A 22,817-nucleotide genomic window follows, 5' to 3' on the forward strand; every position below is an offset into this window, starting at 1 on the left:
GAGATTGAATGGACAAGACAGGCTGTGGGGTGTATGTGACGTGACGTCAAAGGTCAAAGATCTTCCCTGGGTTCATGAGTGAATGAGGATCTAGAGCGCGCTTCAACTCCCTCATGACGCTAATGGTTTCCGGGCCGAGCTCCTTCACCAACGATGCCTTCTTGCTCAACCCTACCGAGTGCTGCAAAAAGATGTCAGTTTCCAGATGACCATCTCCAACGCGTCGTTACAACTGACCTCTCCGGTACACGTGCCTTCCATCTCCAACGCCTTGTCGACCATCTTGTACACGACTCGCTTGACCTTCTCCACCTGCTCCGGATCGGTCCTATCGTAAAAGATTGCCGAGTGGAAGTTGCCGTCGCCGACGTGCCCGAGCATCGATGCGAACATACCGAGTCCGCTGATGTCCTTTTTCGACTCCTCTGTACCGTCAAAAGCCACGTCACGCATCAGCCCTCGACTCTGTACCAGTGAGGGGCACTGTACACACGCGCCAAAACTCACCCATAATCTCCGCCAAGCGGCTTAATGGCACGGCTACATCGGTGCTCCACAGCTCCTCGTTCTCCCCTTTCAACGCCAACATGCTCCACAACGCCTCCTTCCTCGCGCTCCACAGCTCGGCCTGCTCGGCCTGGGTCGCCGCAAACTGGAAGTCGCCGCCCATATTCGCCTTCGCGATGGCCTTGACCGTGTCGATGTTGTCCCTCACGCCCGCCTTGGTCCCGGAGAACTTAAAGAATACGGTCGGTACCTCCTTCCACTTGCGCTTGGTGGCTCCGACTTTGTTAATAACGCCCATCTGAACGTCGTCCATAATCTCCATGGCGGCGACTGGCACGCCGGCGCGCATGACCCTCGAGGCCGCGGCGGCCGCATCACGGATGCTTGGAAAGGTAACGACAGCGACACTCGTCTCCTGCGGGAGCACGGTAAGTCGCAGCGTGATCTCGGTAACGATACCGAGCGTGCCCTCTGCGCCGACGAAGAGGCCGGTGAGGTTGTAGCCAGCAGCGGTTTTGCGGGGCCGGCGCCGTGTCTTAATAATGCGGCCGTCGGCGAGGACGACGGTGAGGTTAACGACCCAGTCCTTCATGGTGCCGTAGCGGACGGCGTTAGTGCCCGAGCAGCTGGTGCCGACCATGCCACCAATGCGGGCGCCCGGGCCCGGGTCGACGGGGAAGAAGAGACCGGCGGGCTTAAGCTGGTCGTTGAGCTCCATCCACGATACCGAGGGCTGGACCACGACGTCGAGGTCGTCGTCGTGGATGGCCAGGATGCTATCCATGTGGGCGAAGTCGACGCTGAAGCCACCGAAGGGAGCGGTGAACTGCCCTTCGACGGACGTGCCGCCGGAGAAGGGGATGATGGGAATCCTGTATTTACGGCAGAGCCTGGCAACCCTCGAAACCTCTACAGTCGATCTTGGATAGACAACGGCTATTGGAAGCGTTTCGACGTTCGTGGTGGCCCAGTCCGAGTAGCCATGGCGATGTAGGTCGTCCGGGTCGGTACTGACGGCGTCTTCGCCGAGGGTCGCCCTCAGCTCCGCGATGGCCCTCTCCATCTCCTTTCTCGAAGCATATGTCGGCTTCCCGGCAGGCACGACGGGGGTTGCCGCATCTCGAATGCCTGCTTTGTATCCGAGGACGGTCGTGAAGGTGCCGAGTAAGAAAAGGCCGCCGGCCGTCCAGGCATATCCAGACGCTGGCTTGACCGGCTTGGCAGCGTGCTGCATTGGCCTTGACCGTAGATACGGCGCCCCCAGTCTGGGGACCGTGGTCCAGCACACCCTCAAAGGCGTCGTCAAAGGCCTCGTGAAGCGGAACATGGCGTCACTTGTTGTGGGGTGTTGGCCCACGCCCGAGATGCAACAGATGTCTCAACCCCCACTCTCATGCAATGCTGTTCGTGCCGTGCGCTTCTCAAGCCAGCTCGGCCACTGGGATTGCGTCTTGCAGCACCCACGAGCGACGGCTGATGCACAGCGAAGTCCGGGAGACATCCAGCTGACGTGAGCCGTATGGTGGTCGGGCGCTGCAAGGCGGGCGGTGGTTGAATGGGGTCGTCTGAGGTTTCGCCATTCGCTTGCCCAAGTACCTACTTACGTCATCGGATCGCGCGGGGAAGGACGGGAGCGTCCTCTTCCGCTACAACTCCATCTTGATCGCTTCACTACAATGACACACGCTCTAGTTGCTGACGAAAGGGGCATCATTCGCCCGTAGACGTTTGATGTTGAAGGCTATCGTTTTTGTGTGTAATCCCTCCAACAATGGCCGGCTCACGTCAGCACCCTTGCGCCCTGGCCTTTGCTATTAGCAAGATGCCGCCAGCTCAGGGCCAGCTCAGGGCCATCGATGCCCATGTTGGCGATCCAGAACTGCTCTTCTTCTCTCACCCCGCTTCCCTCCCCCACCTCTTTCTCCCGCCGACGGACCAGCTCTCCTATAGCGTCCGCTTCCCAGAGGTAGTCGCTCTCCGGCAGAGGGAACCGCAGCTCTGACACGCTGAAGATGGAGGAAGCCCCGTAGCATAGCGTCCACACTCTGAACAGCACGAGGCCAAATCGCTTCACCTCCTCTACGTACACCCACGTCAGAAACGCGAATCCCACGTGGTCGTACTGATCAAGCATCTTGGGATACTGGAACATGCCCAGTCGCAGGCAGCTCTTCACCACGCGTCCAAGGAGCTCGTGCATGGCCAGAGGAAGCCGTGGCCTGCTCCTGTTTGCGTCCCCATCCGCATTGCTGCGCATCATGGCGAAGATTACCTGCAGAAGGATGCTTTGGTAGATGCCCATCGGCCAAATGGCTTTTCTGTCCTCTGCCCTGGCATATGACACGTCCCACTTGTCCTGCCACCAGCCCGTCTTAGCCAATATAGGGAAAGGGGGAAAAGCGGAACGACTGTACCCTTTGTTCGTGCAACATCACCATGAACCGCTCGTGCATCTGCACCGCTGCATCTTGCGCTCTGGCCTCGCCGCTCGTCCACAGACTGACCATGACCATGGAAAGCACGAGAAACCGGGGCTCGCTGTCAGGCTGGAACGCCGGCCGATGGAGCAACGGCCATTGATGGTGGAACCTCGCAAAATAGTCGTCCACGTATCGCTGGAGATGCAGCTCTCTCGCCCCTTGATCCACAGTCTTCTCTTCTGCCGCATCTGTCATTTCTACTTCTTCGGCGGTCGCCGCCGCATCCAAACCGCCATATTGATGCTCATACTGCTGCAGCACGTCCCACAGGTCGAGGTTTCCCTCAAGTGACACCTCTGCTGGCAGCGGGCGCAGGGTTTCGATTGTCGAGCTCAGCACCGGGATAGCCTTCCAGCTACGTTTTAGAGGTCGTTTCCCGTCTGGTTCCTCGTTGATTTGGTCTTTTCCTTCATCCTTTCGGCTGAATGTGCAAGTGATGCCGCGGTCCAAGCACGCATCGCAAGGAGACGCTCCTTTACATCGAGTCCTCCGAGAGTGGCAATTATCGCACGCCTGAAGGGCTCTGGAGCGGCCAACCGTGACATCTTCGTGGAACAGCTTTTGATGCCGCCGAAGTATGTCGCTGCAATGGACAGAGGCCCGAACATGTTAGCATATGCTATGCACGGGGAGAACGGGTTTTACGCGTTCAAAAAGCCAGGTCCGTTCAACGAGGGCTTACCTCCTGGAGAAAGCATGGCCGCAGTGCTCACAAAAGGCTTGAATTTGCTGCTGGTGTTGCCTGCTGTGGCGGTTCAGATGCTCTTTCCGGACGTAGCTAGCGCCGCAACCGGGTTCTGTACAGCGGAAGCTCCGATTCGGCGGCTGGCGGGATGCCGGTCTCTCGGTGGTAGGGGAAGAAGACATGTCCTTATCAATATGCAGCTCAGTGTTGGTTCTTCGGGTCAGTAAGGTCCAGAAGGGGCGAAAGGGATATCTGCGAAGGACAATCAAGAGAGCAAACGAAGAAGGCGTCAGCAGCCTTGACAGTGTGCGGGATGCCGGCGGGACCCGGCGGGATGCCGACCGATACGACGCCAAGTTGTCAGCATCAGCTTACCTACTCTGACGGCCAACGTGCTGGAACTAGTTCTAGAGATCATCGCTCCAATTGAAGCGGAAATCAGTTTCGCATAAATATGCCGCAGAAGTCAACCAACCCTACTTGTTGAAGCAGCAAACTCCAAACTCTCAAGCTTGACCTACATCCACACCCCCGTTCCACTCCTGCAAGGTTCTCTCCAAGTTGAACCCATCCCCTAATAAAGACGAATATGTTCTCCCCCAAGATCCTCGGCTACACCACCGGCCCCGTCCCCGTCACCTCCGCCTTCACCTCCGCCTTCAACATGCACGGCGACGACTACGGCAACTCCCTCCAGTCCTTCCTCAACTTTCTCGAGCTCGACCGACGCGCCATGATGGACTACGACAGCGACACCCGCGCCTCCCTCGCCGAAACTGGCATGTACCTCAAATACGTCCCCGCACGCAGCTCCTCCGACAGCAACGACAAAAACAAAGGAATCCTCCTCACCGGCGGCGCCTACCTCTTCACCTCCCCCGCCGCCCGTGACGCCTTTGCCCACTGGACCACCCACACGTACGGCGACGAAGCCACCGGCGTCAAGTTCTGGGACCGCCCCGTCTTCCGCGACGCCCGCCGCTGGACCTGGGACGTCGTCGGCGCCCACCACTTCGCGCCGCCCGCGCGGCACGCCCTGAGTCGGGTGCAGCATTTCTCCTACGAAAATGACGTCGACGAGCAGGCCGTCGGAGACGCACTGACGGAGATCTACCCCGCCCTCCTCGAAGCGGCGCGGGAGCGTGGCGCCGCGGCGTTTTGGCTGTTGCACGCCCCGGACGAGCGGCTGGTTGCGACGCACTTTGTCGGGGAGAGGGGTGAGGGCGAGGGCTTGGAGGCGGCTGTCGCGCGGTTGGAGGCTTTGCCGTCCCTTTTGGCTGAGGAAGTTCGGCAGCAGCGGCAAAAAGGACTCTTTCCTGTCAAGAACACGGAGAGCACGTTCGACCGAACCAGCCTCTTCGTTCAGAACTGGCTGCCCGTGTCGCGCGCAGCGGGAGGGGTGCCGGCGGATACGCCGAACTTCCCGGAGATGCCGCAGGTCACCGTGGAGTGAGCGCGGGGAAGTAAAGGGAAGCGGCGGACGTCGATCCGACTATGCATTGTGCCGTGACAGCCTGGTGGCTTTGATGGGTCTTCAGTGCTTTCTACTCTCTTTCAGGTGGCTGGCACTTACTTTCGTATCATGATATCGTACATATCAAACGAACGTGTCCGTTGACTGTGACAAGCATTTTGTGACCAACATACGATAGGGGATATACAAAACCCATGGGGGTTGAAGGGATGACTGAAAGTGGGATTCAATCAGCGACTCGGCAGCCTAAGATCCCGGCACCTTTCAGCGGTGAGGGGAGCATCTAGTAGATTTAGCAGTGGTTCTTTCCTATCCTTCAGAAGCTAACGAGTGCGTGTTACTTCATATTTTTTTCGAGCCCTCCCCAGTATCAAAATGATTTGACTCACACAACAAGAACAATGACGGTAAACAACACCCAAGTTTGCAGTTCCCTACCCTTTCAAGCGACTGAATAATACTTCAGTCGGAGACATCACTCCCCCAACGGCGATGATCTACTGCTTACCTATTCACACGTTCCTCTTCCTCTCCTTCTGGCTTTCATTCTCGAGGTTGGTCTGAATGCCCGCACTGGAGCGACTAGTCGAGCGAGAAGTGGGAGCGGTACTCATTGACTTGGTCCGCCTTGAGCGTGCACGGGGAGGCATGTCGTCTTCGCTGCCTGTATCGAGGCTGCTGCTCGAATCATCAGAAATGATTATTGGATTTTCCTGTCCTCCTGGGTTGTTTTTGCTCTCGTCCTTGTCAATTGAAGATTGTGCGCTATTGGATTTTCGCACTGTCGGGCGTTCATGAAGAGCAGCGAGTCCGAGCTGCTGCCTTGCCGCGGCTTCCGAAGTCAACGATGGTGCACTATTGGATTTTCGCACTGTCGGGCGTTCATGAAGAGCAGCGAGTCCGAGCAGCTGCCTTGCCGCGGCTTCCGAAGTCAACGATGGTGTGCTATTGGATTCCCTCACGGCCGGGGGTTCATTAAGAGCAGCGAGTCCGAGTAGCTGCCTTGCCGCGGCTTCCGACGTCAACGGTTCTGAGCTGGTAGAAGGGCGTATGCCAGCAGGCTCATGGATCGAAAATCGCGCCAAGTTCCCCGAAAGGGAGTCTTCGGCAGCTTGAGAATAGTGCTCTTCTCTTATCCGTGGGTCCTCCATTTGCTCACCACCAAGCATGTCACGGTTGCGCGCGATGATTTTCGATCCCGAGCCAAGCTTCAAGTCTTCAGTATGGCGCGTGGTAGGCTTCTCCATGACAGACCGTCGAGTAGCTCGGGTTGTGGCGCGAGACCGTGAGCTAATCTTTATAGCAGTGTCCGCACTAGTCTCAACTGCCTCCTTTCCTTTTCCACTTCTCGGTTTAGATCTCTCCTCATTCCAATCCCGTCCGTCGTCGTCGTCAAAGCCGTCGCTATTGTCGTCCCCATCCTCTCCCTGCACGGATATATGCTCGTCGTAGGTTCTCTCGCTAGCGCCGTCTTCGGACCACAAAGGCGGCGATGGTTCGGGCACCGGCGAAGGAGAAGCTGGCGGCAAAGTGACATGTCGTAGTGGCGAAGGACGGTGCGGTTTAAAGCGATTCACCGAAGACAAGGGCGGAGTAGGAAGCTGTCTGGGCGGCAACTTTCGCGGTGGCATGAAGAGAGCTTGGGACAGGTAACGATGGCGGCCGTTTGAAGGAGGGAGGGGGTTCAAGAGTAGAACGAGTCGCTTCTGTTGCTGTTGCGGCTTCGCGTTGATGAGATATCGCTGACCGGAAGGATAAAAGCTGATGTGCTATCGATGCTCAGCGTTAGCTAAAATGTGGTTGAGAGGAATAATGCTTGAAGTTGTTTGGTGTTGATAGCGAGTAAAGGAGAAGGTCGTGCGTTGCTGCAACTTTCACAACTGGCAGCCGCGAACCACCAACCGCTCGAAAAGCCGCCGACAAACGTGTGTAGTAAAGTAGGAAACATCACAAGTGGCTCTTAGCATCTTGGAGAACGACCGATTAAGATCTATTTTTACCGAACCTATAACCTCCACTCACTAATGCCTTTTCATCAACATCACACTCGCTATCATTATGCAGCCCATCTTCCTCTAGCGCTTCAAGCGGTGGTGCTAGCCTGCTCCGGCTCATGCTTGTCATCCACTTTCTCAACAGCCTCAGCGCCATCATTCACGACAACGTTTCCCTCCTCGGGAGCGTTGGCGCCCAGATAAGCGGTAATCTTTTCCGCACCGCCATCCTCCTTCGGAATCTCAATATCCTGCTGCCCAGTCTGCACGGCTGAGTCAGAGGTCTTCGTCTCGGTAGGCTCCAGCTCAGTCTCCTTCTCTTCCTCTGCAGCGGGAGTCGACTCGACCTGTGTGGCCTCCGTCTCATCCGCCTTGGGAATTCGAGGTTCGAGCTCTGGCTCGGCCGGATCGTCTTTGGGAGCAGGCTTAGGGTCAGCGGGGACCTGGGTAGCAATAGACGCTTCCGCAGCTGCGGGAAGCTCTTTCTTAGCCGCCTCGGGCTCCTTAGCAGAAGCCAACGACGGGACAGTGAGATCGCCATCGTCCGAGATGGAAAACACAGTTTGGATAGTGCCAATGGAAAGCGCCTGCTCCTTCTTCGCCTCTGCAGGAGCCACAGCAGCGGCTGCAGACGGTGATGCAGCAGGTTTCCTGCGGGCTGGTCCCCTAGCACGACCCTTGCGAGCATCGGCAAGAGGCGCCTTCTCCTTCGGCTCCTCCTCCTCCTCCTCCTTCTTTTCCGGCTTCGGAGCTTGGGGTCCAAGTTGGAGGCGGCTGTTCAAATCACTCAAGAAGCCAGCTTTCAATGCTGCGATTTTGCCACCAGCAGGACGAGAGGGCACCGGGGGCTTGGCCTTTGTTGCGGGGGCACCCTCACTACCAGTGCTGCCCTGGGAGCCAACCTTTGAAAGGGGCACCTGCTCGTCAGAAGGTTTGTGGTTGGGCTTAGCCGGGCGAGCTGGCAACTGTGGCTTCGGGCGATCGGGAATCACGGGGGCCTTCTTATCGACTGGCGAGGCTTCTTGGCTCTCACCAAGCTTCGAGCGGCCTGCTGGCCGAGCAGGAACATGGGGTCGGGCTGGAACCGGAGGACGCTGCTCGGTCGTAGACTTGGGCTCCACCGGGCTTTCTGTCTCGTCAGTCTGAGGAGCATGGACCTCCGTCACGAGTTGAAGCTCGCTGGGAGTATCCTCCCAGATATCTTGACTAGGGAACCTCTGTTGCATGCCAGGACGGGATGGCATATCGTTGAGAACATCCTTGTTGAAGTGAGACTTGTGGGGGTGCTTCTGATGATCTGCGAGGAAGCTCTTCTCCTCTTCCTGCTTGGGAGCAGGTTCCTCCTTACGTTCCTGCTCTGTTTCCGGTCTCTCAAAGAGTTGAGAAGACTGCATAGAGGTGGTAGCGGACTGTGGTTCATCAGGAGCCTCAGGCGTCTCAACCTCGGTCTGGAGCTGCAAACTACTCGGGGTATCCTCCCAGACATCTTGGCTAGGGAAATGATGGCGAGCAAGGTCAGGACGCTTGAGCTTGTCGACAGCAGTGACTGGTTTTTCTGCAGGCTTCTTCTCATCTTCATCAGGGAACAGTGGCTCATACTCCTTCACATTGTCAAGAGGGGTGCCATTGCGATCATCCTCACTCCAGCGAGAAAGACCAATACCACTAGTGGGCCGGCTGGCTGAGCGACTGGTGGAACGACGGTGGTAGTTGTCAGCTTCTTGACTCAATCGGCGCTCACGCTCAAGTTCAGCTGGCACAGCTGGCTGCATATACTCAGCACCAGGGGTCTTGTGCCTTTGCAATTCATCAGAGGCCAGGATGGGCGTGCGTCCGCCCTCCTCAGTAACGAAGCCATCATCGGCATCGGTGCTTCCGTTACGGGGAGCGAAGTCATCAGCCTCAGGGCCACCGCCATGGATATGGCTCCGCTCGTTGGTGGGAGGATTGATGTGGATCACGTCGTCCTCGTCGGCTTCAATAGCAGATGAGTCCTTATCCATGACGTTTTCAGGGAAGCTCGTCTTGCGGAGAGGAGATTCGAGGTGTGTCTGCGAGCTCGTCTTGCGCTCCTTGGGAGCCTTCGACTGCGGTTGGGGCGAGGCCATGCGGGAAGCATACTCTTCCGATGCCATGTAGCCAATCTCCTCGGCAGGGGTACCAATTGCGCCGGGGGACGCACCTGATTGGACTATTAGTTTGCCGAAGGTCGCGGTCGACCTAATATGCTAGCAATAGCTTACCCATTCCTACGCCCTTCGCGGCGGTATCTTGAACAATCTTGTTGAGCTCATCGCTGCTCAGAGCCCATTCTTTCCTGTTGACCCGAATAGCCGGGCCGTACTCGCCCTGAGCTTCGCGGGCCGCATCATGGGGATGCTTGGCGTACCACTGCCTCTCGAATTCATCCTGCGGCTTGACGCCATGGCCGTGGAGGCCGTAGCTGCCAGGAGGGCCATGGAAAATTTCGTGGCCACTCTTGGTGCGGGCGTGGTGCCTCTGTCCTCCGCTGTTGAAGAAGCCGACGCCGGTGGCAGGCATACTCGAGCTGTTCGACGGCGTAGGTGCCTGGACATCGCCGGCATTGGGATACATGGGCACCTGGAGACCGATCTCAGGGATTCCATGCTCTTCGTCGCCGTTGTTGTAGATAGACGTTGGGCGCGAGCGGCGCCCGGTGGACGAGCTGTTCCTCGTATGGCGCTCGACGGAGGTATCCTGCGAAGGAGCTCTTCCGAAGCCAGCGGCAGCTGCCTGTTGCGAGTCGGTGCGAGTGACGGCGGCGATCCTCGAGCGGGCTGTTGACCGGGGCATTTCTGCGGTGGGGGCGTACAGCTTCAGGCCCTCAGCGTCGCGGGTCTCCTTCGGCGCACTCTCGTCGGCGGGGGGAGTCTCGAGACTCGCGTATTCGCTGCCCTCTTGGCCAATCGAAGGCAGAGTGACGCTCGGGGGGCGAGGGGGAAGGTCAGAAGCGGAGAGCCTCTTGCTGGCGTTGCTGGAGCCATTGACAAAAGAGGGGTCGTTCAGCGGGGAGCGGGCGAAGGTGTCCCTGTTGGGCGAGACAGAGCGCTCGATGCTGCGCTTGGGGCGGGCAGGGATTTGAGGGACGTCGCCAGTGATGGTAGGCACATTCTGGCTCTGCTGGGAGCGAGAGGGACGCTGCGGTATCGATGGGGCAGCCATGTTGGGTGTGTGGCGCTGCTAGCAAATGGGAGTGGCGTGTGCAAGGGAAGACTGAGGCAGAGAGTAAGATCAGCAAGTGTCGAGCTTGGTGCTGCAACCAAGAATAAGTAGGGCGGCAGCAGTAGTGGCAGCACAATGACAGTGTTCTGGTGCAGGCCAGGCCGGGAGCCAGGTGCCAGGTGCCAGGTTCCAGGTGCATGCATGGAGCTAGTAGCAGGAAAGGGAGGGACAAAGCGCCTGGACACTTACCGAAGGCGGGATGGGTGCAGATAGGAGAGCAGGAGCAGATAACAGAAGAGAGGATTGCAGCGAGCAAATTGAGGACAGCGCAGGCGCTGCAGGGTTGGCGGGCGTTGTCTTTAAGTGAACCCGAGTTAGCTGTGACGCTGGCTGCTGGGGTGCGGGTGCTCGTCAGATCGAGGCCCAGCATGCACCAGCGGCAGGTCATTGGTTCCGGCCTGCGTCGGCCTGCGGCATTTTGCATGGAACACGCCCGCCCTCAGCGCCGCCGGTGAGCGTCTGCTAATTCGCAGCAGCATATGGCCCGCCTCTGATTCGTAGGCGCGTATCGCGTCGTGAAGCCGCCCGCATTCAACGCTTCGAGAACGCTGCGAACCCTCGCTGGACCCACTGCCAAGTTTGCTGCGCCCTGAAGGCTCTGCATTTCATCGTGATGCCACCATCGCGAGCGCCACCCCCGCGATCCGGCCCGCCACGTGATGGCCAGCTCCCGTTCCTGAATGTCCGTCTCGTCACTCACACCCCCCTTCTGCCGGCCGCTGGCGGCCAGCAAGCAAGGAAGCGATGCGCCCGCGGCCGTTCGTGACCACGCCCACAAGCACGACAGCGGAGCACGCGCTGACCCCAAGCTTCTGGGCTAGCCACGACGCTTGCTAGGTCACCGCCTCCACCCTGCCACCCATGCCGGGCGGCGTGTCGAACATTCGCGCCCTACATTTTTGCGTCACCCGCCGTGACACGCACCACCATGTGATTCGATCTCAACGCCATGGGAATTGCATTCCGCCTTGGGCCATTACCGACAAACAAAAAAAGTATGACAACAATCCGCGCAGGTATCATAGCTCCTCCCTGTCAACTGTCGCTTTTGCCGGATATAATCCCAGTAACGCCTGTGTCCTGCTGCGGATGGGACCGCAAAAGCAATGAAACTTCTCGAGCTCGGAAGCGTGTCAATCACCATGTAATGTGACGCGCGCTGTCGAGCATCCAACCCCCAAATTACAGTGGCTGCACGCCCGGCTCGTGGCCAAGAAGTCTCCTTGCAATCCTCGCCGTCGCGCGAGCGTGACAGCCCGACCATCCCACGCTTAGATAATCATCTGAGCAACACCCTGTCCACCCAAAATCTTGCTGCTCTGGAAGTCCTGGTGCTTGACCGCCGCGAGAAGGTAGAAGAGGCCAGCGAGCAGGAGGAAGACGGCCGGCACAATCAAGCTGCTAGCTCCGCCCACCAGGCTGATCCACTGAACAACACTCATGACCAGGTACATGATAATGCGCGGCCAGTTCTCCTGGAGACGGCGGAAGAAGCTGCGGAAGCCCTCCGACCAAATAGGAAGCTTGAGCAGAAATGCTACTTCTACGAAGAAGATGATAGGTGCATATGCCCTGGTCCAGCGTTAGTTGGTGGATTCTTGAGCGAACTCGGGCTTGGCAGCGCTGCGTTACTCACAGGCAAATGATGGAGAAGATGATGGTGGGGAAGCCGCTAAAGATGTTGGCAATACCCATGGCAAAGCATAGAATCACACACAGGATGCCGGTCCTGTCTGGTCGTCAGCCTCCTGTATCTCCTATATGTGCCGCGCGTCTCGAGAGTAGGGGCAATAGACGGTGCGCTTTGTTGGAGCTCATCCGCTCCCCGCACGCCGCCAAGGAGCTCTACTGCGCATGTGTCTATCGTGATGCCTCTAAGGCGGCGTCGCAAGGAAGGCTCGGGCCTGCGCGCGAAAGGCCGAGGGAAGAACGATTGTCGCGGAAGAGTCGGGTCGCACTCACCATTGTCCGTATATACCTGTGATCAACGTGTCAGCAAGCGCTCGCTTCAGCTGCGACGGCCCTGCGTGAAAGACTCACTGAAGTTCCTGGACTTGAGCTCCTCGCTGAAAGTCATGGTGTCTGGCTACCGATGTTTGCGATTGTGATGGCGGCGCGACGACTGTGGAATGATGCTCGGGTTGCGACGAACGTTGGCTGTCGATCTTTGAGGCTCCGTGCGAGCTGCTGATCGCTTGCTGCAGGGATGGAGATGTGGCTGTGGATGGCCGAAGTGCTGTGGACGTGCGATTGTTGAAGGCCAGCCGGGGCGCGGGTGGGGAGCGAGCTACGTATAGGCAAGGGGAGCGCGGTTGTCGAAGGTGTTGTTGTGGCCTGGATATACGAATCGATGGATTGTTTCGGGAGCGCGAGACCCTGCCGCAGCAGCTCAGACTCAGCCACGGCAGTCGCGTCCCGAGCAGTGCCACCTGACAAGGATCGCAGGCAGACCGCGAACACGACGAAGCGAGGCAACAATCAACACGCGTTTCAGCGCCGCGGCCAATGCTTGCATCAAAAATACCTAAATGGCACTCGTCATGATTGCAGGGGTCCAGGGGTCCTTGATCCCGTCTCTCCGCACGCTCCACAGCCCGCGACACGGCCACACTCTGCTCCAGGCTGCAGCATTATGGAGCCGCCCAGCGCCTTGCACACCATAAATTGCACTATGTTCACGAGGTAGTTGTGGCGTTGTCCATATTGGTATGTGGGTATGTCCAAGAGTCCCTCCTCTGATTGCTGTCATCGACTAGCCTCCTAAATGCACATGTCCGCAGCTAGCATGTATCGCATTGCTTCGTAACCCAACCTAGCTACTGTCCTCCAAATCCAGAGCTTTCGGAACAGTCTATGCGGCGTAGACGAGGCGGAAGACGTCGTTGAAGACGAAGTAGCTGCCAGCGCCGTCGGGGCGGAGCTGGAAAGCCTGAGTGTAGCTCATGGGGCGCTGCTCCTCGTCGACCTTGAAACCGTGTCAGAGCGGGTGGACCCAGCGGCGGCGGGCTGAACTTACGAGCAGAGCGCCGGTGACAAGGACGAGGATGCCACCATCCTCGCTGGCGGGCTGGGCATCCAAGGTGGCGACCTGGTGAACGACCTTCTGGAAGGGAAGGTTCTGCAGCAGACCGTGTTAGTGCGGGGCTACGCAACGGGCCCTGCGACCGATGCTTACCGTCAGCTTCTCCACGATGCCGGCGGTGCCCTGGACAGCGTTCGACTCGAAGGTGAACATGGAGTGGTCGCGCTATAGATTCCATCAGCAACCATATGCTTCAACAGCCTTGTGTGTACCAAATCGACATACGTAAAGCGACGCAAGCTGTGCCCTGTTCTCATCGAAGGTCTTGTAGTAGAACTGGACGAACTGAGCTACACGACCATTAGCTCTACTGTGCCGATTAAACACGGTATCGCGCCGAGTGAGACGATGGGCGCCTCTGCGGTAGGACGCCCGGGTACGTACTCGCGATGTTCTGAAAGTCTGCGATCCAGTCATGTTAGCGCCGCGTCGCCGGCAAACACGGCGCGCAGTGTATGATACTCACCGGCCATTTTGATGGATCGGAGAGTGGGTCGGCTCTGTGGCTGATGATGTGGTGAGGAGAGTCGGAAGCGAAGGTAGAGGTGTCAGGCGGTGTTGGTTGAAGTTGGAGCCCGAATCTGCTTGTTGTCGTGGGGGGTCCTGCTTGGTGGGGCTGCTTCTCTTGCGCATCTGCGGGCCCATGCGCTGTCGGGCGGGTTAATTCGGCCACCGAGAGAGCCTCTTCAAATAATTCTGCGCTGCGACGTGCAGCCTTTCACATCACTCTCGACCAGAGGTCCAATTCCCGGCGAAACTGCTTGCGCACACCCTTTGACACGTCTTCATGGGCAGGACGTCTTCGTGCCAGGACGAGTGAGCCACCTGCCGGGAAGCCCAACGCCCTCCCGCTCACTCCTGCTGTCAACCTCCTGCGTCGAGAGCCCAGCAGAAGGGCCAGGGAATATCCCCATAGCTTTCAGCTGCTCCGACATTGATATGGGCAGACATCCCAGGCGCTACTAATATTTCCAGGTAAGAATGGCTCCCTCAGATCTCCCCACGCAGCGCTACATGATGATTCTATTCTTCTTCTACTATTATTTGAGTCACCAATGATATTCAAAATTATTCAAGCTCAACAGTCTGACCTGCCTCTACAAACATTCATTTGCTAAGATGTTTTACCTGGTGGTCTCTTGGCTAATTCCGAACAAAGTTAACAGGTCGCCTCCTACGCGTTCAGTCTGTGACCACGTAGAGCTTTTTGGACGACGCATAATTTGATACGAGACCCACGAGGTTCGGTGGGGGGATGAGCTAGTACCGGGGGTAAAGAGATGGGACAGGTAAGCTGGAAACAGGAGAACAAGTATGAGCTGCTCGCTATCAAAAATTTCATGTTGGGTCGCCAACTTGTCTACCATCTATCACCAACTACTTGTCTTTGTCCACGTGTTTCGCTACTCTACATCTATGCTCCCACAGCCTTGAGCGAGTTGATAGTGTCTACAACGGTCTTCTCGAACGGCCTGAATTCGATGCCCAAAACATCCTTCGTCCTTGAGTTATCAATCTTGTAAACACCGTCGGCGGGGTAGTCAACACCAGCGCCGGTGGTTGCCTCTGGGCCAGGCAGCTTGTCCTCGTACTCCGGGAAGTTCTTCCTGACAAGACCCAGCAGCTCCTTGTTGCTGAAATAGCCGGCGGTAAAGAAGAACCTTTTGTTGTCCGCCTCAGGAAGCTCCATTGCCTTGACGTGACCCAAGGCCACGTCGCGCACATCAATCCAGAGATAGGTGCCGGTCGGAGGGACCTCATCCTTGAACTTGCCGAGGATGAAATTGCCGATGCGTTGGTTGGACGTGTTCAGAGCGTCAAGCGAGTTCAAGTAGTGGACGATGGGGCCGAAGACGAGCGGAGGGTTGATGGTAGCAATCGTGAAATTCGGCTTCTCCTTCTCCAGAAAGTCCCATGCGGCACGCTCAGCGAATGTCTTGCTTGCTACGAGAGAGTCAGTGTGCGTCTTGGACGGCGGCGCTGGGGGAGGAAATGCCACCTCTGTAACCGTTTGCAGGGTTCTGCAGTGCCTCCTCGTGGGTTAAAGGATTCCAGTCGCTCTCAGAGTAGGTGTGCTCCGGCCAATTGTCTTTGGATGGGTTCACAATGGCGGCAAAGGAGGACGTAATGACAACCTTCTTGACAGTTGGTGCGCTCTTCTTGATGGACTTCAGAATGCCTGTCGTGCCAATGATGGCGGGGTCAAGCAGCTGCTTCTGGACATCGGTGACGTTAAAGTGGAAAGGGCTCGCGGTGTGGATAACAGCCTCAAAGGGAGGGTCCGACTTGACGGCGTCTTCGAAGGCACCTTCCTGTGCAATGTCCGGAACAATTGAGAAGTCGAGCTTGTCTTTGCCATATCCAGGATGGGCTTGCTTGATGCGGTCTGCTTTCTCCTGGCTACGGACGGTGGTGACGACAGAATGGCTGAGCTGGCAGTGAGTAAAGTGTATCGCGGACTAGCGACGGGGCTAGCCACTTACCCACGCTTCAACAGAGTATCCAGCGCGTGGGCTGCTATGAAGCCCGATCCGCCAGTGAGCAAGACACGAGTCATTGTGACGAGGAGTACAGTGGTGTCAGAGTGGTGGAGAGGCTGTCGGTGTTGGTGGTCGGTACGTAGAGCTGGGCGCCGGCCGCGCTTTTGTATGACAACATCAGTCGACCCCACCGCGGGGGTTATCCAAACACCGGGCGGACTTTAGCCTGTTGCTTGCAAACTGCATTGTGCATCATTTCCCATTCGCTGACGCGATAGCAGACCAAGGATCAGACAAAAAGCTGATTAAGCGCCCCTCTGAAGACATCCAGCCAGCACGTCAGAGCTCTAGAATGATCGCAGTGGATTGCATACGTGCACGATAACTGCAGGTGACGCTGGAGCTCTAGAGGGACACGCACGGTTTTATTCGGCGACATGACACAATCTCCGTGGGCAATTGCTAATGGACATGTAGGTGCGAAGAAGAGCTCCGATAACAGCGCCTTACTTATCATGGGTGCACGGTCCGTAAGTACACTCGGATCGCGTCACGTCGGCGAAGGCTTCCTCGACCGAAAAACCATGGAATCATATGCCGCTTAGATTGCAACACGAAGCTCTTGCTCGGATCACTTCACAAGATAGATAGTGAAACAGCTGTACGGTTTTGAAGTCAACAGCCACGTCTGAGCACATGCTTCACCACGTGCAATTCACAATAAGAATCGAGAGTTGGTTGCGGATTGGCGTGTCCGAGACGCGCTACTGCGCATGTGAAACGGATCTTTCGGCACGCACATTTCGATTGATCTTCTCCCCTTCAAACGCGCCTCCCTCGACTCTACCGTGTGTGCCGGGTTCGTCCTCTCTATCACCTTCGTTCTTCTCTGGTCCTTGATGATCCTGCGACTGGTCCCTTCGTTCGATTGCCTAAGGAGCAAATCGCGTCGCGTCGACGCGCTCGCGCTCGGCTGAGCCCGCAACGCGTTGCAACCGCATAAGACACGACAGCCGAAACAACTCTCGCGACGTAGAAAGATGCCGGGCTTGGAAACGCCTTACATACCTTCCTACATGGGAGCATATGCCGTCCACAATGACAATGTCGAGCTGCTGAACTTCATTGAGAAGGCGGCAGCAACCACGATTAGCTCGCCCGACCATTTCGAATGCAGGAGGTGCGATCGAGTTTTTGGCAGCCGATCAGCCAGAGAGCAGCACTGGGAAGCATCAGGTGAACACTTCATCTGCCTCGCCTCGGGAGACGACGCCAAGCGGTGCACCTTCGACGGCACTACCGTTGAGGAGATTCTTGACCACTACCTCGTTGTCCACAATCTTCACTCATGTTCGGGCTGCATGCAGGTGTTTGTCGACCTAGACGTGTATATGGACCACGTCGATCGGGAATTTGCTTGCCCAGAATGCCACAAGCATCACGACTCGGAGAACGGCGTCGAACAGGTATGCATCATGCCGCATCAACCATTGCCGAGGCTTCACTCACCGCGAACAGCACATGATCACTCATCGTGAGCGCAACGTAGGCTGCTGGGGTTGCGACAGAGCTTTCACAAGCACATCCGCTATGATCCTCCACTTGGAGGCTGGCTGCCCGTCAGGGGTGGACCGTCTCTTTCTGAACCACCACGCGGTTCTCTTTCAGCCGTCCTGGAAGTTCGTGGATCCAGCGTACCATCATGAGATGATTTGCTGCGCCGACCCCGCCCAGTTATATCCCATCGAGAATCCCGCCGCGTTCAAGTGCCCGGATGATTCATGCGGTGCTCATTTCATTACATTGAGTGGCCTATTTCAACACGTCGAATTTGGAAAATGCCCGGCCACTTTGAACGAGGGGGTTCTGTCAAGTCTGGTAGCATGGCTGGCGCACCAAGTGCAACAAGCACGCTCTGGACTGTCGCTATTATGAAGCACTTGATAGGCTAGGCAACTCCCCCAGTGACTTTGAGAACGAGCATCGGCCTGAAGGCGATTGAATAGCATCGGCTTTGCATCTCGGATGTGCAATACAGGAGGGAGTCGGTCTCCAAACATTTTTACATCACTGTACGAGTCTTTCTACTTTGTTGCATGTTTTTTTCCGGTTGGTTCCTTACAGAACTCTGAAGTGTGCGATACAGATGCAGCTCGGTTGTGTAGTAGGGCATCAAAGTAGAAGAATTCAAAAAGAAAAACAGTCATGGTTGCAAGTCAAGGTCTCCATGATAGACAAACCCCCGCACCTCAAACAACGGCTCGCATCATGGCTTTGACAAGAATGGTCCGCGCCTATCCGATGCCCTCAGAGATACGCAACTTACTCGAATAGCAATCAAAGCTCCACTAGAGGATGGTAGGAGAGTGCTTCAGGCTGGTTGAGGGGGTAAAGCTATGAAAGAATCACATTGTTGTTGGTACAGGCAAGGGAACGTGAAGCAATTGGCTAGTCGGACTTTTGTGCGCAGTTTGCAATAGGAAACCGTCTAAACCTCGCGAGAACTGCCGGACCAGATATTGGAAGGCGTGGCACAGCCAGTAGCTTCATGTAGCTGCAGACTGAGAGAGATAGGAGTCGACCAACGTCCCGGGTGTAGCTGCCAAGCAGAATACAAGAGATTCATCTGGATCGAGTGCGATGTAAAATCTGCGAAACCACCTCGTGACATGCATGCAAACAACCCTACGGACTACTGTCGTGCAAATGAGCAGATCCGCTGGCATTCGAACGATGTCAAGTTATCTGGGAGGTAAAACTGGGGCCTGAGGCATTACACGGTCGGGACGGGACCGGCGCACTGTTCAGAAGCGAGAAGAAGGCGTCGTGATGTGAAGCGACATTTGAGCTATTTCTGAGCCGTGGTGTGTCGGACATCAGACGATGCGAATCCGGCGGCGGCGGAGCACCTCGCCGGCCGCGGATGGCGTCGGAAAGGCTGGAAAGGGAGCGGATGGGAGGTTCTGCGGTAGCAGACAGTGCAGAGGGGCAAGCGGCGGGAGATGATCGGGTTGATATCACTGGATCGACGGACTGCGTCATGGCGAGGCTCGTAACAGAGTCGCGGCACGGGGAAAACAACGGCGCTGGAAGGGCGGCAGGAGGCAGGCAAGGGAGTGGAGCATTTGGCCGAGCCGGAGCCGTGAGTGAGATAGGGTGCTCCCAACAACACGCCACAAGACGAGACATCAGCTCACCAGAAGGAGAGACGCGGCGGCAACGTGCTGGCGGGCGAGGCGTCGTTAGATGTGTAGCGGAACGGTGGCTACCACAGGAGCAGCCACCCGCGCTCGGCATGCCGACAAGCGCCCCCCGCCGCCTGCCGCAGCGTATGGTGCGCCAGGCGCGCTGCATAGCAGGTGTGCCGTCACCGCGCGTCGTGGGCCCGCGTCGGTGCCCACGGGGAGCTGTGGAAGCAGAGCGATGCAGCGCTGGGGCACCGCGGGAGCGGACAGGTGTAATGAAATACAGATCGCGTACGATACATATCATCGGAGGAGAGCGAGTGGTGCGCCTGGACCCTGCGCGTTTGGGTATGACGCAAGGCCCCACGCCCAAAAATCTCAGCTGCAAGCTCGCCCGGCGGCCGCGGCGGGCTCTTGTGTCACGGCCGCCAGCTTCGCGCCCGAGTCTAAAGCTGCCTGTCCTAGCTCTCTGCTCCTTCCTCTGGCCGCCTTCTTTCTTCACACCCTCCCGCGCGCCATCCTCTCTACTCCCCTCTACATACACCTTTCCGCCATTTCTCGCCGCGGGCATTGTTGAGACCCCGCCCTCCGATACCCCACCACTTCCGCGCCGAACAAACAACCACCACCCACGCCATGTCTGCCCAGCCGCCGCCGCCCCTCGAGGGCAAGAAGCGCCGCATTGGTGTCATGACCTCTGGCGGTGACGCTCCCGGCATGAACGGCGCCGTGAGAGCCGTCGTGCGCATGGCCATCCACCGTGGCTGCGAGGCCTACGCCGTCTACGAGGGCTACGAGGGTCTCGTCCAGGGCGGTGACATGATCCGTCCCATGGTCTGGGAGGATGTCCGCGGCTGGCTCTCCGAGGGCGGCACTCTCATTGGAACTGCTCGCTGCATGACCTTCAGAGAGCGCCCCGGCCGGCTGCAGGCTGCCAAGAACATGATCCATAAGGGCATTGACGCCCTCGTCATTTGCGGCGGAGACGGCAGCTTGACGGGCGCCGATCTGTTCAGATCCGAATGGCCCAGCCTCGTCGATGAGCTGGTCGAGAAGAAGGAACTCACCGCTGACCAGGTCGCGCCCTTCCGCCACCTCAACATCGTCGGTCTCGTTGGCTCCATCGACAACGATCTGGCAGGAACCGACGCGACCATTGGCGCCTACACTTCCCTCGGTGTCATTTGCGAGGCAATTGATAAGCTGGACTCCACTGCCTCCTCCCACCAGAGAGCCTTCGTCATTGAAGTCATGGGCAGGCATTGCGGCTGGTTGGCCCTGATGGCCGGCGTTGCCAGCGGTGCTGACTATGTCTTCCTTCCGGAGAAGCCTCCTGGTGAGGACTGGAAGCACGATCTCAGCAAGATCGTCAGGAAGCATCGTGAGGAGGGCAAGCGCAAGACCATGGTTATTGTCGCCGAGGGTGCACACGACTCCAACCTCACTCCAATTACTCCCAACGTCGTCAAGGACCTGCTTGCAGACCAGCTTAAGCTGGACACCAGAATCACTACTCTTGGTCACGTCCAGAGAGGTGGTGAGGCTTGTGCCTATGACCGCATGCTTTCGACCCTGCAGGGCGCTGAAGCAGTCAATGCCGTCTTGGATGCCACTCCTGAGACGCCCAGCCCCGTTATTTGCATTTTGGAGAACAAGATTGTCCGCCGCCCTCTTATGGAGGCCGTGAAGCAGACGCACGAGGTCGCCGAAGCCATCAAGGCCAAGGATTTCGATCGTGCCATGGGCCTGCGGGATGTCGAATTCGCTGAGTACCACGCCGCCTACCAGATCATGACCTCTGCCAAGATCCCTGACTTGCAGCTTCCGGCGGAGAAGGTAAGGACCACGCCTATATTGCAATGGATCCTAGCTAATGTACTCAGCGCATGCGCGTTGGTATTATCCACGTCGGTGCTCCGGCAGGTGGTATGAACGCTGCTAGTCGCGCAGCTGTTGCTTACTGCTTGGCCCGTGGTCACACCCCCGTCGCCCTCTACAACGGTTTCCCCGGTCTCGTCCGCCACCACGCGGACAAGCCCCTGAGCTCCGTCCGCGAGATCAACTGGCTCGATGCTGAGAACTGGGTTAGCCGTGGTGGCTCTGAGATCGGCACCAACCGTGGACTCCCTGCCGAGGAGGAGGGTGGCATCGAGAGTGTCGCCAAGATCTTCGACCAGTACAACATTCAGGCACTTTTCGTGGTTGGTGGTTTTGAGGCTTTCACCGCTGTCAGCCAACTGAGGAAGGCTCGCCAATACTACTCCGCCCTCCGCATCCCCATGACCGTCCTCCCGGCCACCGTCAGCAACAACGTGCCCGGAACCGAATACTCGCTGGGCAGCGACACTTGCCTGAACTCCCTCATCCAGTACTGCGACGTCATGAGGCAATCCGCCTCTGCGTCTCGCCGCCGTGTCTTCGTCATCGAGACCCAGGGTGGCGCTTCCGGTTACATTGCAACTCTGGCCGGTATCTCAGTTGGAGCTCTTGCAGTCTACACCCCTGAGGAGGGTATCACTCTCAAGATGTTGTCGAAGGACATCGATTTCCTGCGCGAGAGCTTCGCTAAGGACAAGGGCCTTGGTGGCGGTGGAAAGATCATTCTCAGGAACGAGAAGGCATCGAAGACGTACAGCACCGAGCTCATTGCTGACATCATCCGTGAGGAGGGCCATGGCCGCTTCGAATCCCGTCACGGTGTGCCTGGTCACTTCCAGCAGGGTGGCAAGCCTTCGCCCATGGATAGAATGAGGGCAACTAGGTTCGGTGTCCGCAGTATGCAGCACCTCGAGAGCTTTGCCGGTAAGCAAACCATCCAGCATCCCTGACTACGTGACAAGGCTAACCCTTCACAGGCAAGAGCAAGGATGAGATCGCCGCCGACCCCATGAGCACTGTCGTCATCGGCATCCGTGGTGCCAAGGTCAAGTTCTCCGCTATGGAGAAGGTTGAGAACGAAGAGACGGACTGGCCGAACCGTCGCCCCAAGGACGAGTTCTGGATGGGCTACAAGGACTTGATCGATACCCTGAGTGGCAGGCCCAAGCCCATTTTGTAAACATTGTACGAGTTTTCTTTGAGTAGCTAGATACCGGATGGCAGGCGCTCGCTGCGGGCGTATGGGATTATTCGCGTCATGATAATGACTTTCCGCTCAAAAAGGCAGTTGCATGAGAATATGATAGATGATTCTTCTAGTAAATACGGCATTTTATTCATGTGAGATTCTTCTGCTTGCTTACTCGAATAAGACGTGCCTAAGAAAGCATTCAACCCAATCAACGTTGCAGCTACGGCTTGTGAACCTGAACGCGAGTATTTTGTGTTCCAACGCACTTGATATAATATTTATACACAAGCATAGCTTAGCTAGACAGCCTCCGTCTAGGGTAGTTTTATAGTACGATTAATCAATACACATGTATTATTTGCTCTTCCGTAGCACTAACCGGAAGCCGCTTAGAACGAATATTAAAAGTGTATAATTTTCCGCTGGTTTACAAACCAAACTAAGTCGTAGGCTACAATATGCATCTTACACTTCCCTTAATAAACTTTTTTACCGGCTTTGTCTAGATAGAATGTAATGATACTCTATAATTATTCAATTTCATAAGGTTATAATACTGTGTTTTATAGTGGACCTCTTCTTCATATTCGTTAAGGGAAGATGTAAGGCTATGGGAT

The 22,817-nt window shown here is 57.0% G+C and overlaps 8 protein-coding genes across 8 annotated transcripts; 2 read left to right on the forward strand and 6 right to left on the reverse strand.

Moving 5' to 3' along the window:
- Positions 1 to 46: 46 nt before the first annotated feature.
- DLD1_2 (D-lactate ferricytochrome c oxidoreductase) lies at positions 47 to 1,834 on the reverse strand (the record flags this gene model as incomplete). The annotated part of the gene is made up of 3 exons (XM_066772589.1): positions 47 to 181; positions 238 to 425; positions 508 to 1,834. The coding sequence occupies 3 exons, from the start codon at positions 1,832 to 1,834 to the stop codon at positions 47 to 49; spliced, it is 1,650 nt and encodes a 549-aa protein (XP_066637868.1).
- Positions 1,835 to 2,287: 453 nt separating this feature from the next.
- Positions 2,288 to 3,014, reverse strand: SLS55_001088 (uncharacterized protein; the record flags this gene model as incomplete). The annotated part of the gene is made up of 2 exons (XM_066772590.1): positions 2,288 to 2,863; positions 2,922 to 3,014. The coding sequence occupies 2 exons, from the start codon at positions 3,012 to 3,014 to the stop codon at positions 2,288 to 2,290; spliced, it is 669 nt and encodes a 222-aa protein (XP_066637869.1).
- Positions 3,015 to 4,261: 1,247 nt separating this feature from the next.
- SLS55_001089 (uncharacterized protein) lies at positions 4,262 to 5,125 on the forward strand (the record flags this gene model as incomplete). The annotated part of the gene is made up of 1 exon (XM_066772591.1): positions 4,262 to 5,125. One exon carries the CDS (start codon positions 4,262 to 4,264, stop codon positions 5,123 to 5,125), a length of 864 nt encoding a protein of 287 aa, XP_066637870.1.
- A 2,104-nt stretch (positions 5,126 to 7,229) lies between these two features.
- Positions 7,230 to 10,323, reverse strand: SLS55_001090 (uncharacterized protein; the record flags this gene model as incomplete). The annotated part of the gene is made up of 2 exons (XM_066772592.1): positions 7,230 to 9,322; positions 9,384 to 10,323. The coding sequence occupies 2 exons, from the start codon at positions 10,321 to 10,323 to the stop codon at positions 7,230 to 7,232; spliced, it is 3,033 nt and encodes a 1,010-aa protein (XP_066637871.1).
- A 1,331-nt stretch (positions 10,324 to 11,654) lies between these two features.
- On the reverse strand, positions 11,655 to 12,460 carry TVP18 (Golgi apparatus membrane protein tvp18; the record flags this gene model as incomplete). Its single annotated transcript, XM_066772593.1, has 4 exons — positions 11,655 to 11,955; positions 12,020 to 12,112; positions 12,346 to 12,361; positions 12,424 to 12,460. 4 exons carry the CDS (start codon positions 12,458 to 12,460, stop codon positions 11,655 to 11,657), a joined length of 447 nt encoding a protein of 148 aa, XP_066637872.1.
- Positions 12,461 to 13,234: 774 nt separating this feature from the next.
- NTF2 (Nuclear transport factor 2) lies at positions 13,235 to 13,938 on the reverse strand (the record flags this gene model as incomplete). The annotated part of the gene is made up of 6 exons (XM_066772594.1): positions 13,235 to 13,348; positions 13,400 to 13,501; positions 13,559 to 13,630; positions 13,691 to 13,755; positions 13,850 to 13,867; positions 13,932 to 13,938. The coding sequence occupies 6 exons, from the start codon at positions 13,936 to 13,938 to the stop codon at positions 13,235 to 13,237; spliced, it is 378 nt and encodes a 125-aa protein (XP_066637873.1).
- Positions 13,939 to 14,879: 941 nt separating this feature from the next.
- Positions 14,880 to 16,022, reverse strand: GRP2_1 (Glycine-rich RNA-binding protein 2, mitochondrial; the record flags this gene model as incomplete). Its single annotated transcript, XM_066772595.1, has 3 exons — positions 14,880 to 15,409; positions 15,465 to 15,892; positions 15,949 to 16,022. 3 exons carry the CDS (start codon positions 16,020 to 16,022, stop codon positions 14,880 to 14,882), a joined length of 1,032 nt encoding a protein of 343 aa, XP_066637874.1.
- Positions 16,023 to 19,766: 3,744 nt separating this feature from the next.
- PFK1 (6-phosphofructokinase, alpha subunit) lies at positions 19,767 to 22,188 on the forward strand (the record flags this gene model as incomplete). The annotated part of the gene is made up of 3 exons (XM_066772596.1): positions 19,767 to 20,966; positions 21,014 to 21,932; positions 21,986 to 22,188. The coding sequence occupies 3 exons, from the start codon at positions 19,767 to 19,769 to the stop codon at positions 22,186 to 22,188; spliced, it is 2,322 nt and encodes a 773-aa protein (XP_066637875.1).
- Positions 22,189 to 22,817: the final 629 nt, after the last annotated feature.

The sequence above is a fragment of the Diplodia seriata genome (genome assembly GCF_021436955.1).
Source record: "Diplodia seriata strain FDS-637 chromosome Unknown scaffold_1, whole genome shotgun sequence".
In the NCBI taxonomy this organism is placed as follows: domain Eukaryota; kingdom Fungi; phylum Ascomycota; class Dothideomycetes; order Botryosphaeriales; family Botryosphaeriaceae; genus Diplodia; species Diplodia seriata.